Genomic DNA, 13,814 nt, shown 5'->3' on the forward strand with positions numbered 1-13,814 from the left:
AAATTAATTATAAATAGGTGTGAAGGCTGTTCTTGAGCCAAGCCAAACTGTGCCTTGGTGTGTTGTAAGTCCAGAATACTGGAGTTGAATAGTCTGAATTAAGTGATGGGAATTCAGAGTTTCATGGTTGATTAATTAATTAGTGCTAGAGCAGGAACATGTTCTCTGTGGGCATGCAGTTTGATGTTTTCTCTGAAACATAAATGGTTAAATGAGTGACTGAAAACAGGACTGGTGAACTACTGCCTTCTCCTACAGTTTAAAATGCATAAATTGGATTATGATTACACTTACAAAAGTATGTTTGTGTACTCTGTAATTAGAAGGAAAACACCTGAGCAAGGATATCCTTGCAATTTAGAATATGCAGATACTACTACAGTCAATCAGATGATTTACTGGAGATGGAGTGTTTTGAGTTAGCTGCAGCATGAGTGGAAGTTACTTTTGTGTCTCTGAGGAGGGAGAAGTGATGAACTCATGAAGTTGGCCTTGTGTTATGCACATGGCCAAGCCAAGTGAAATTCTGTGGAAACCCTGAAATACAATTTTCTGGGAATATAATTTAAGTAATTCACATGGAGAATTGTGATTAGACTCTTAAACAAACAATCAGTAAATAAGAGGAAGGAAATGATAGGTTAGTCCTTTATGCAAGTGTTTTTACTAGTATCAACAAAATATAAGGAAAATATATCGAACTTTGCTTTACTCTGTGAATTTGCATGATTTTGAATAAGTTGGATATTTCAGTAGCAGCTTTCATGTATTTCCTAGTTAAATTATGTTACTTGCCTTGAGTAGAATGGAATTTTGCTTTGCCCACAGCCTTCAGTTGAGCACAGAGACAAAATCTGAGGGTGAATCCACACTACTGTCAGTCAGTCAGTCTGACAGGAGAGCTGGAGTTTGTCCTGGCTCCCTGGCTGGCATTGGGATGAATGCTCTCTGGCCTTGCAGTGCACCACTCCAAGCAATTAAAGAAACTGAAAATAATCAGTCTTTGTCAATTTGGTGGGGTTTTGTTGTTTCCTGGAGTACTCCAAACCAGCTCACTTCATGGTAATTTAGCCCAAAGTATTAGAATAAGAAAGGGGTGAGATGGAGCAGCTTGCCCTTGATGTAAGCAGTTGTGGAATGGCAGCTGTCAGTGGACATTTCTTCCTGCAGTTTAAGCCAACCTAGACCAGGATTGCTGCTGCGATGAGGCATTTTGCCCATTTCCTGCTTCTTCGCTTCCTCACTCCTTGTGCCTGCACAAGTTTTTGTGGTGGTGTTGTGAACCAGATCTGTTGAGGTCTGGTGGTGGTTAAAGGAGGATTATTGCTGTGGTGGTTGGCTTAGGGCTGCTGAGAAGTGCAGTGTAAGTTGGCAGCAGTTTGATTTCGCTGGTTTGTGCAAGTAACTCAAAGCCTCCATCAGGTCGTGCAGGGGAACTGACTGCATTGAGCTGCAGTAGACTGCAGTGTGTGTGTGTGTAGAAATATATGTGGCAGGAAACTTAGTCTTGGTAGTACTTTCTACCAAATGATCTTTGTAAACCAGTAGAAAACAATTAAATACTCAGGAGGGCATTTTTAAAAAAGCTCCAATTAAATGCCAAATACATTAATTTTAAAAGTTGTGTTTAAAAAATCGGTTTCTTCTTAAAGAAAATTTTGAGTTGGTAGTTAGTCTTACTAAGCCTTATGAATATGGATTCTGAAGGTTAGAGATGGGTTACAGTTGAGTGTTTTCAAAGAACACAACTTTATTCAAAAGTGAACGTTATTTTAGTGATGTTATTAGAGCTCTCTAAATTCGTTGGTGCTGTGAGTATTGGAGACGGGGCAGGGGAGATACAGTGTATTCAGTCAGTTTTTATTGTATATGTAATGCCTTGCAAATTTGCACAGTTTAAGAAAGGATTTGAAAGTGTCTTGGAGGAAGATAACAATTGAAAATTAACTTGAGATGAGACATCACAATAAAACACTTATAAATATGCATAATGTTACAACAGAAATTTCACTCCAGCTTGTTAACTTGAGGTTTCTGCTGTTTGAATCAGGAACTTAGCACTGCCAAGTGCCTCTTGCTGAAAGCTTGTACAGCTCTTTCTACCACCTTACTTAGCTTTTTAACTTTCAGAGTACTGTTGTTGGTTTATGTGGTGCTTTGGAACACTGAGTTGCTTTGGGAAATTCCATCTTGTCTTCCACGAATTGCACAGTGCCCGGTGCTGTAGAGTGGAATTGCTCTTATAACTTAATTCAACTCTTTTTATCTGTATATAATGCAATGAAGTTGAAACACACAGCGAATATTGAACTGTTGGTACCGTGATTACAAGCTCAACAAATCTGCTATTACAGTGTTCTTCACATAATCTACTGAAGTGCTCGGTGGGGACATGGTGGGCTTTGCAGTGGGGCTGAAAGGCCAGTGGACCCAGGCTTTGGTAGGCAGGTGCTGGAGAAAGGGAATACAGGTCAAATTCCCTGGGTGAATACTGATGTGCTAAGAGAAGTTTGGCTCCAGGGTCTCTGTTGGTCTCAGCTGAGGCAGAATCAGTCTCTAACTCTCTCTCAGACATCTGCAGTTAAGCAGTGTCAGAGAAGATACTGGAAAAGATGACAAATTTGGCTTTTTAGGCTTGTAACCAGGTCGTTTCTACACAGACCTTGAGCAGCACCATGAATTCAAGCTGAGAATCTACTGTAGCAATTCAGGCATAACAGAGACAGAGTAAATGTGATTATCAGTGTAGTTTTTATTCAGAACATTAAAATCATGTTAAATATGTCGAATTTGATCTTGTTGGTTGTATTCAATAAAAAGGAATACTAAATCTAAAATTCTCTATAGCAGTATATTTGTTTTCATAGTGTTCTTTCCCAGGTGTGGATTATGTTTATATGCATGTGTTAATAGAGCGTATTTCTTTTTTTCCCCCCACAGGTTATGCAATGGTCTCTGCAAGATGTCATGTTCTTGAGTTGGAGCTTTTTAAGGCAAGCATATGCTGGTACTTCAACTTAACTAAGTGGACTATAATTTCTTCTCTCACATCAACTACATAAGCAGACAAAATTGCAAAGATCTGCCCTGTGTCGAGTATGACAGCCACGACTCGTGGCTCTCCGGTAGGAGGGAATGATAGCCAGGGCCAGGCTCCTGATGGACAGTCCCAGCCTCCCCTCCAGCAGAATCAGGTATGGTGTTAACCATCAAGTTGTCTAAAAATAAAGGATTTTGCACTTTAGAAATAGTGTTTCTGAATTATTTGTATATTCCTGGAGATGTCTAGTAAAGTTAGATATTCTTGTGTGTGTGTGTCTGGAAGTGCAGAAACATTTTGAGGGATGAAGGCAGTTCCACTGGCAAAGTAGACACTGCACTGCAAAAAATGCTCCCTTTCCAGGCAGTGGCATAGTTTCTTCCGGCATATGTATTTTGGATAAGGATCCTTCTTGGAATGATAGCAGAAGCTTCCTCTGAGCTACATTGTTGACTTACCTGCCACAGGTTGGCAGAACTCCTGTCTGTGAGTTCAGTTCATGCTCAGTTCTGCAAAAGCACTTTCTGGATACAAGAGCTCACATGCAGGTATCGGCTCTTCCAGAGCAGCTGCATCCAGGTCTCCGTTCATTGTACAAGACTTCCTGGACAGCTTTGTGTGTTTCTGTTGAACAGGTTATCTTGCTTTCAAAAGACAAGCAAAAGCTTTTCTATACAACATTATAAAATGATGTTTTTTTTTTTTTGAGGGAAAAAATACCAGAAAAGATGCTTTTAAACAGTGCAGCTAAAAGTGTTTAAAAGAAGAGACATGCTTTTTCACTTAATTCGTTATGAATATATCATTATTTTTTTAATACCATAAGGTTTAATGGTTACTCCTTCCTGAGAATAAATTGCACTTTGCAGTGTGTGTGGTGGGCTGACCCTGACTAGCAAGGAAGTCTCCACCCTGTCGCTCGTTCCCTCTGCCTCAGTGGGATGGGGGAGAGAATCAGAAGGAAAAAGTGAGAAATTGTATGGGTTGAGATAAATGTTTTATAAATGAAGGGGTGGGGGGGAAACAAATGATGCGAGTGCCATCACTCACTACCAGCGGATGGAGGCCCAACTAGTCCCCAAGCAACAGCTACTTTGGGGAAAAACACCTTTGTTTTATTGCCAAGCATGACATGACGTGGCATGGAGCGCTGCTTTGGTCGGGTCCCAGCCCTACTTACTGCTGTGGGCGCAAAGTGAGAATGGCAGGATAGTCAAGGTTGGAAGGGATCCGTGGTGGTCACCTAAATCCAATCCCTGCTCAAGCAGGGTCCCCTTCACCATATTACTCGGGGTTGTGAGCTGGCAGGTTTTGAGTATCTTCAGTCTGGGAGACTCCATAACTTCTCTGAGCAATCTGTTCCAGTGAATGGTCACCCACACAGTAAAGAATATTCAGGTGGAACTTCCTGTGTTTCAGTTCCTGCCCCTTGCCTCTTGTCCTGTTGCTTGGCACCACTGAGAGGAGCCTGGTTCCATCTTCTTGGCACCCCCCCACCTTTAGATATTTACACACACTGATGTGTTCCACTCTCAGTCGTCTCTTCTCCAGACTGAACAGGCCAAACTCTCTCAGCCTTTCCTCATCAGTGAGGTGCTCCAGTCCCTTGATCATCTTGGTCATTCTCTGTTGGACCTGCTCCAGGAGCTCCATGTCTCTCTTGTCCTGAGGAGCCCAGAAATGGACACAGCACTTCAGGTGATCCTCACCAGGGCTGCGCAGAGGGGCAGGATCAGCTCCCTGACCTGCTGGCAATGCTCTTCCTAATGGATCCCAGGATCCCATTGGCCTTCTTGGTCCCCAGGACACACTGCTGGCTCATGGACAGCTTGTTCTCCACCAGGATCCCCAGGTCCTTCCCCACAGAGCTGCTTCCCAGCAGGTCAGCCCTCAGCCTGTCCTGGTGCCTGGGGTTATTCCCCCCCAGGTGCAGGGCCCTGCACTTGCCTTTGTTGACTTTCAGACAGTTCCTCTCTGCCCATCTCTCCAGCCTGTCGAGGTCCTTCTGAAGGGCTGCACAGCCCTCTGGGGTATCGGCCACTCCTCCAGCTTTGTGTCATCAATGAACTTGCTGAGGAGGCACCTCCACACTTCATCCATCATTGCTGAGTAAGTTAAACGGTCCTGGGCCCAGTATTGAACCTGGGGGGACACCACCAGTGACAGACCTCCAACTACACCCTGTGCCACTGATTACAATCCCCTGGGATCTGCCGTGCAGCAAGTTCTTGATCCACCGCAGTGTCCACTCATCCCATCCACACTTCCTCAGTTTACCTGTGAGAACGTTGTGAGAGACAGTGTCAAAGCCTTGCTGGAGTCCAGGCAGACAATATCCACTGCTGTCCCCTCCTCCATCCAGGTAGTTTTTTCATCATAGAAGGCAATCAGGTTGGTCAAGCATGATTTACCTTTGGTGAATCCATGCTGAATACTGATCAACTTCTTGTCATCCATGTGGATAGAGATGGCTTCCAGAATGAGCTGTTGAATCACATTTCCAGGGATTGTGGTGATGCTGGTAGTTCCCTGGGTCTTCCTTGCCCTTTTTGAAGACTGGGATGATGTTTATTTTCTTCCAGTCCTCAGGCACCCTCCTGCTGGCCGTGACCTTCCAGTGATAACTGGGAGTGGTCTCGCTGTGGTGTGTGCCAGTTCCCTCAGCACTTGTGGGTTCATCAGAGCACATGGACTTGTTCGTGTGAAGTTTAATTAAATGGTCTTCATCTAACCCAGTCTTCTCAACCAAGGGGAAGTCTTCCTTCATCCAGACCTCCCCCTGATCTCCTGACTTGGGGATTCCCGAAGGCTGGCAGTGCCTTGGCAGTGAAAACAAGCAAAGAAGCTGTGCAGTGTCTCTGCCTTCTTTGTAGCCTCTGTTGGCAAGGATCCCTGTTCCATTCAGTAGCAGGACCACATTTTCCCTAGTATTTCTTTTGGTTTTGGTGTATTTGAAGAAGCCCTTCTTGATGTCCTCAGCCAGATTTAATTCCAAACGGGCCTCGACCTTCCTCGTTGCATTTCTGTGTACTCCAACATCTCTGTATTCATCCTGGGTAGCCTTTCCCTGCTTCCATCTCACCTATCTCCTGCCTGTGTCTGAGTTTTGACAGGAGTTAACAAGGAGAAGCACAAGGCCTTGAATCTGTGCCAGCACTGTTCACCAACAGACAAAACACTGATGTGTTTTCCATGCTGTTTTGGTCACAAATCCAAAACCCAGCACCATGGAAGGTGCTGTGAAGAAAACACACTCTGTGCCAGCCAGATGTACAGTATGTGGAAAACGTACTTGAGGTTTTGTCCTCCTAAATCTTGCTGTTCTGATTTGAACCTTTATTATTGTCAGTTCATACTATTTGTATGTGAGAAAAAATGACATCTGTAAATACATTGTATTTTGCACTGGCCCATCACTGTGGACTTGACTTGGTCACGTTCTTGAAGGTTGGTTAGTAGACAGTCACAGTAGTGGGTCATTCATTTTTAGCAAACTTTCTTAAAAGTGTTTTTCATTATCATTTTCTTCTGTGCTACTGCTCAAGGTTGTATTTCTACCTAAAATAGCCGTCTTTTCTGTAGACAATCTGTACAAACTGGAGCTTTCATGTATTTATTTCACCTTCTAGATAGGTGGTCTGCTGAAAGTAGAAGTCTGTTAAAAAATACCCCACTTGCCTCACTGGGAATTGTAGCTTATTTTTAAACTATCAACATGGAAAGCATATATAGCGTATTTTATGCTCTATTTTTTGTTAACAAATCTGAAATGGAAGGATTTTATGTTGACACTTACTTAATTCAAATGATTCTTTGAAACACAATATGAAGGAAAAATACCAAAACAAGTGCAGGCAGTATTTAAAGTATTTTCCATCCTAATTTTAGACTTCTTCACCTGATTCTTCCAATGAGAACTCCCCAGCTACCCCACCTGATGAGCAGGGCCAAGCTGATGCTCCACCCCAGCTTGAAGATGAGGAGCCTGCATTTCCACACACAGACCTGGCCAAGTTGGATGACATGATCAACAGGTATTTTCACACTTTCTTCAGAGGGTGTAGATCGTTTTTGCAAATATCTTGGTAGTGGAATCAGGATTTTTGCATCTTTCTTTCACCGGATTTCTTGAAGTATTTTTTTTTTTAATTGAGTTAAAGTTGTGAAGAGAAAGAGGCTCAAAGCAGAGTAGGTTTTTGTTTGGGTTGGGTTTGGTTTTTTTGCAGTGTAGTACTCATCAGGGCCTTTAAAATGCATATGCTTAACCTATATTAAAAGCATTACAAAAGGTCAAACTTTCTTGATTTTTCAGAAGCACAATTGAAATGTGGGTTGGTTTTGTTTTTGATTGTAGGCCTCGATGGGTTGTTCCTGTATTGCCGAAGGGGGAATTAGAAGTTCTTCTAGAAGCTGCTATTGACCTAAGTAAAAAAGGTAAGCTGAAAAGACAATTAATGGTTATTGGACCAGTGTATAAAGTCTTGTTCTTTTGAAACCCTAATGGAGGCTTAAAAATTCTTAATAAATTCAGTGTTTCTACTACAACCCTTGCCCTGAAGATTGTGTCAAAGTGCTGTGCAAAACCTTCACAGATGAGAAATTTTAAGAAACCATTAGTGTAGTTAGAAGTTAGGTGCCTTAGCACGAGCAGCAAAGTTGAATAAGCTCACAGACATAAAAATGCTGTCATTCCTGTCATACCTGTTTTCTGTATTCACTTTGATATCAGACCTAGTGGGTTTGGTCTTTATAACAGATACTAAATCTCAGAGAATTCTGGTTATTGGATTTTTTAATATAAGTTACTCATCTGACTTTCAAATATCCTGTTGTAATTTTTGGTTCAAATTTGGCACACAAATACATTTGAGAATATTAGAGAAAATTTAGTATTTTAAGCAGCATGGCTTAGACTAATAGTCCTACCAGTGCTTATTGTGTCTGGTTTGGAAGTAGGAGGGCTCTGTCTCAGGACTGTGGATGTGTTTGCTAAATTGTACGAGTCAGATTGACAAATTCTTCATGTGTTCTGGAAAGCGGCTTTGGTCTCCTATTCCAGTTCGTGTTTGTTACCGTGCTTGAGTAATACTGAAAGTCAGATTGGAATAATTTTTTAGGTTATCTGCACTTACCATCTAGTTGTGTTTCAAATACGGTGTCATACAAAGTGCCTGTTCCTACTTTTGTGTGCTGCTGGCCCAGGGTGACTTAATTTCCATGTTAATAAAAGTTATTCTTAAACAGTTTTAAGACTGAAAAAGCTGATTGTGGTCGTGATATTCTGGGTTATTTTGATTGTTAACTCTTTCTTGCTTTGGAGCACTTTCTGGAGAAACAGAAGTTAGGGGTTCATCTTTGTGGTGCAACATAGGGGGATGACATTGTTGCTGGTTTATCAACCATAGCTGTGCTTGTCATCGGTGGCTTTCTGTGTCGCTGGGTCTGGCAGGAATCCTGAGGCGAGTGTAGGATGTTCAAGTGATCACATCTGTTCAGAAGCACAAGAAGTGCCAGCTCACCGAAAGCAAACGCGGCCACCTTTGTGTCTGGGTTGTTGGAACAGTGCAGGCAACAGAAATTCTGTGCTTGTGATTTGCGGGAGGGGAGATGTATGTTCTGCCAGCTGTTAAGTCAGCTTTAAAAAAACAGAAACCAAAACCAAAAAACTGTCAATGCAATGAAGTACTAAGAGCAGAGTGAGAGTTTTAGCTACTCCTAACATCAATTTACTTCCCCAAAGCATCAGCTTAGGCTAAAGTTCCAAACAAAAAACTTATTTTTCCTTTTGAAGTTGTTAAAAGCAGTGGAAATGTATTCATATGCTTTATGCGCTTTGATTTTTATTAAGTTGTTGGTGTCCAAATCTAAAAAGTACTTCTGTGTTGGTATTTAATTATGTTTCCTCTTACCCTCTAGATGAATTCCTATGTGTGTACATATGCAAGGATTATTGGATAAGGAGAAAACAAGTAAAGCTGTTAGAAGTAGTTGTCTAACTGTTATCTTTACAGTTACCTCCTAGATTTTTATTTTTTTCTTTGCTACTTGAACTGACATGATGGCTAAGATGGTTGTTTTTAAACCAACTTCCAGTTCTCAAGGAATATGATAGGTGTAACTTGGTGTAACTGGCACTGTGTCGGTAGCTCAGAGCTTGGCAGACACTGTGGCAGAGCAGGGTATGTATAGAGGAGTAATATAAAGGATTCTGTTGTACTTTATTTTTTGTCAAGCACCATTTTCTAGTGATTACTTAAACAACTTTTATTCCTAACACAGCCAGTGGCCCTCAGCATTCTGGAGTGACTCTGGGGTAGCTACTGTCTTTGTGACTCTGTCTGTAAAATAAGAGTAATATTTGCATCCTCTTTAAATCTTTCCAGGAACTAAAATTGAAAGGGACATAACTAATTGGAAGTACTAGTGAGAATTAAATTCAAGTGCAAGGAGCAAATTTGACAGGGTAGCATAAATCCTGTCTAGACTGTGACTCGCATTATTTTTGGCAGATGCATTTATTTATGGAAAATTCCCTTTTCATGTGTAGGCATCAATGTATTATTCGTCATTAAACAAACCATGAGACTACCAAATGATAGTCTGGAGTTATTTGCATATAGAAGAAAACCTATTTGGAAAATACTATTCAATAGCAAGACTGATGTTTATCCTCACAACAATTCTGAAATACTTACAGAGTGTTTTTGGTAATGAGATTTGCTCCAGAAATAAAGGTCATAGTGAGTTGGATGCTATAAATTCCGAAATGAAAAGAAAAAGTTTGTTTGGTTTGTTTTAAGGTTTTGTTTTTTTATAGACCACTGTTTCAAAAGGATTTTATTGCTTCTAATGTTTACACTCAATGATTAACATGCTGCCAGAACTTTCCAATGTGACACTCTCAAGCAAGATGCAAGGCAATTTTTGGAATCTGTGGCTTATTTAAACTGGAAAGAGACTTCACTACACAGCATAAACCTTGAGACTTGGTCCCAGATCTGTGTTTTTGATGAATTACAAAGGCTCATGGAGTGGGAAAGAGAGGCCTTGATGCCAGAAAAAAAAATTAATTAGTGTGTGCATGTGCACGTGTACATCCAAAAGTCAGGCAGCCCGATAATAGGAGTTGTTCCCAACATCCACTGAAGACCATCTCCATCTCTGTCCAGATGATTCATCTGCATTTCTGTGGAACCACTTCAAGTTCGTTTCTGAAGCTGTATCTTCTGCATTTCCTTGAACTGTTAGTTTTACCCCTCTTCACTCACAGAGTTTTACTGTTAAAAAGTAAATAAGAGATAACATGAAGAAGAACAGGAGATAAAGATTGTACTTATTTTTGATAGTGTATCGGCATGTTGCAAATATGATAAAAAACCCAACCCCTATCACATCTTTTAAAAAGTAATTTAAAATTATATAAAGGAGTATAATGTTTTGAGGTGGCTTTACTAGAACACTAATCCATCAAGCTTTTTGTCTATTAAAGCTTATGTAAGTTTCTCTTCATACAAGGCTTTTTTAAAAATTAATTCTGAAGCTTTAAACACCAAACCTTTGAAGTCCAAATGTTGTGGTGTAACCCCAGCAGGCAACTCAGCCCCACACAGCCTCTTGCTCGTGCTCCCCTGCTGGGATGGAGGAGGGAATCTGAAGGGTGAAAGTGAGAAAACTCGTGGAATGAGATAAAGACAGTTTAGGAGGTAAAGCAGAAGCTGTGTGTGCCAGCAAAGCAAAACAGGGAATTCATTCACTGCTTCCCATGGGCAGGTGTTCAGCCACCCCCAGGAAAGCAGGGCTCCATCACGTGTGATGGTGACTGGGGAAGACAAAGATCATCACTCTGAGTGTTCCCCCTGCTCTGTCTGCTGACTGTGACACCGAGTGGTCTGGGACATCCCTGTGATCAGCGGGGCTCAGCTGTCCTGGCTGTGTCCCCTCCCTACTCCTCGTGCACCCCCAGCCTCCTTGCTGGCAGGGTGGTGTGAGAAGCAGGAAAAGCCTCGGCTCTGTGTTATTGCTGCTCAGCAGTAACAAAAACATCGCTGTGTTATCAGCACTGTTTCCAGGACAAATCCAAAACATGGCCCTGTAGGAGCTACTGTGGAGAAACCAACACCAGCACACCACATCTCTTCTTTCAGCACTTAAAAAGTCTGTGTAACAACTACCGAAATTCCACGTTTTGATCGTTGTTTTTCTTTTCTGTTTGAAAATAGGCCTTGATGTAAAAAGTGAAGCATGCCAGCGATTTTTTCGAGATGGGTTAACAATATCCTTCACAAAAATCCTTACAGATGAGGCAGTGAGCGGCTGGAAGTTTGAGATTCATGTGAGTTTATAAAGTTGTGTTTCTGAAAAGGATGGTAATTTAAATAGGGGAGCAGACTGTAAAATCTGAACTTCATTTTTGAAACTCTGCAGTGAGCTGTAAGAAAACTCTTGTATACAGGGATCGGGGCAAGCGGGGGGGGGGTCACCTCTCTGTCATTGTTTCACTTGATTGCCTCCAGTGTTTTTGGAAGGAGATAAAACATGAGGGATGATATGGGGAGGAATGGAACCATGTATGTTTGGTAATGTGGCTCTTTTTGGGCCGGCTGTCCTTGACCAGATATCTGGAGACCTGCTTATTTTTATGTGCATGCTAGGACATAAAGCTTTTAGCAACCTGCTGACTCCTGAGTGTTTGTAGCAGCTACTTGAACATAAAATTACCTGCTGGACAGCTAGATACATGCTAACTGAGAAACTGTAAAGATCTTCATAAGCAAATTTAAACTCTATGAGAAAAATGGGAGAAAGAAGGAGAAGTTAATAGTACAGTGGTGATGCATGAATGTCTCATCCAAAAACATTTGTCTCTTTTCCCTAAATCTAATTTCTGGCTCAAAACAGATAGTTTAAAGTTTGTTTAAAGCCTTTGTTGGAGGAAGTACAAATTAAAATACAGTGTTGTAAATGTCTTAGGAAACTCTTGCATGCTGGGTACAGATGGTTCAGACTTTATCGTTCATATTCGTTGTGCAGTCACTGCCATGTTCTTAGCTGTTGTTTTTTTCTTAACAGAGATGTATTATTAACAACACTCATCGACTAGTGGAACTATGTGTGGCCAAGCTGTCCCAAGATTGGTTTCCCCTTCTTGAACTTCTTGCCATGGCCTTAAATCCTCACTGCAAATTCCATCTATACAATGGTACTCGTCCCTCAGAAACAGTTCCTGCAGGAGTCCAGCTCGCTGAAGATGAACTTTATGCCCGTCCTCCTGACCCACGATCACCAAAGGTGTGAGAACCTCTTCAGCCCCGTGGTTTTAATTTCATGCAGAGTTACCTAATGACACAGTAGCTGCAGAGAAGTGTTTTTAGAGGGGAGGGGGAAAGCTGCCTTTATTCTCTTTATCTCTAAGATGTTCCTCTGCTCATGGTTCCTGGTAGTGATTTAAGGTACATTTCCCCTTTTAACTCTTCCTGTCTTTGGTCCACAATCCAGCTGTGCTGTGTGTTTCTGTGGTAAGCTGCCACAACTCTCTTGGAATGCCATTCCCATGGTGTTAATTGGCTTGCTTGGGTTTGCCAGTTGATGGATTTGATTTCTCACTTAACATGATTTTATAGATGGCACATTTTGAGTAGGGGATTATGTGATGAAGTAAGAATTTTCTCTCCATTTTCTAATAGTTTCCAATGATGGGAGAAATGTTTTTAATTGGACATGGGATGCTAGTGTCTGTGGGTTTTGGTGGTTTTGGTTTGGTTTTGCTGGTGTTTGAAGGTTTGGTTTTGAGGTTTTTGTTTGGTTTTGTAGTTGTGGTTTCTTGGGGTTTTGTTTTGCTTTTTAATGGGCAGTGCAGATTAGTAATCTGGTTCTTGGCTCTGAGCTTTTTCAAAATTCAGCTCCAAGTGGCATTGATATGACTCCAGGAGTTAATTACATTTTTTTTCTTTCTTCCTTTTTTTATTTTATTTTCTCTTTAGTAGAACTGCCAGCTGTTAATATGTAAGAACCAAACATAAAGAAGTCCTAGGCCTTCCTGGCTTTGCTAGTTCTGTTTCGAAGAATATTATTTTGCCTTACATAATGTGGCATTATCACATCCAGGACCAAGAGGAAATACCAAAATTGTCATGCTTTCTGTAGTAACTCAGCAGCCAAAGCAGAACCTGAAGTGTAGTCAGTTTTATTCCTATATATTTGACAAATTTCCTTGAACAGCATCTGTTCTTTGACATGATAAGAGAGGGATCCTGTTGCCTATTTTTAAGCATTTCCTTAAAAATGAAAGCTATTGTGTAAAGACTTTTTAAAGCAAATGGTTGTCATTAACAGGTACTTGAAAGTATTTCTAGATGATAATTTGTAAATGTCAGAAAATAATTGTTTGTTATATTGCAGGGTTGGCTCGTAGATCTTATCAACAAGTTTGGCACATTAAATGGATTTCAGATCTTGCATGATCGCTTCATGAGTGGATCAGCATTGAATGTTCAGATCATTGCAGCTCTCATCAAGTAAGTTTCTTTTAAATAATAATTTATGCATTTGGAAAAGTTGGCCTCAGTGTAAAATATTCTGCTAGCACAAAGCTCAAAGCTAACAAAAACTTAGTCTTTTCTTGAAGCACTTCCCCTCTCTCCATCTCTTAGCTGGTTGTGTTTACCTTCACCATTCCATGTATTTCTAAGTAGACATGAGTTTCTTGAATTAATTGCACTGTATTATCATAATATTACTCAACTACTGATTATGACACTTTCCATTTTTTTTTTCT

The 13,814-nt window shown here is 41.0% G+C and overlaps 1 protein-coding gene across 1 annotated transcript in view; it reads left to right on the forward strand.

Annotated features, from left to right (window-relative positions):
- USP9X (ubiquitin specific peptidase 9 X-linked) overlaps nt 1-13,814 on the forward strand; it is a 98,165-nt gene that overhangs the window by 21,688 nt on the left and 62,663 nt on the right. The window contains 6 exon segments of the mRNA XM_050331434.1: nt 2,941-3,194; nt 6,929-7,074; nt 7,395-7,474; nt 11,260-11,372; nt 12,110-12,328; nt 13,439-13,554. Of these exon segments, the coding sequence (XP_050187391.1) occupies nt 3,099-3,194; nt 6,929-7,074; nt 7,395-7,474; nt 11,260-11,372; nt 12,110-12,328; nt 13,439-13,554 (770 nt within the window). The 5' untranslated portion in view covers nt 2,941-3,098.

The sequence above is a fragment of the Myiozetetes cayanensis genome, unplaced genomic scaffold, assembly GCF_022539395.1.
Source record: "Myiozetetes cayanensis isolate MyiCay16 unplaced genomic scaffold, myiCay2020 scf5-8, whole genome shotgun sequence".
Classification (NCBI taxonomy): domain Eukaryota; kingdom Metazoa; phylum Chordata; class Aves; order Passeriformes; family Tyrannidae; genus Myiozetetes; species Myiozetetes cayanensis.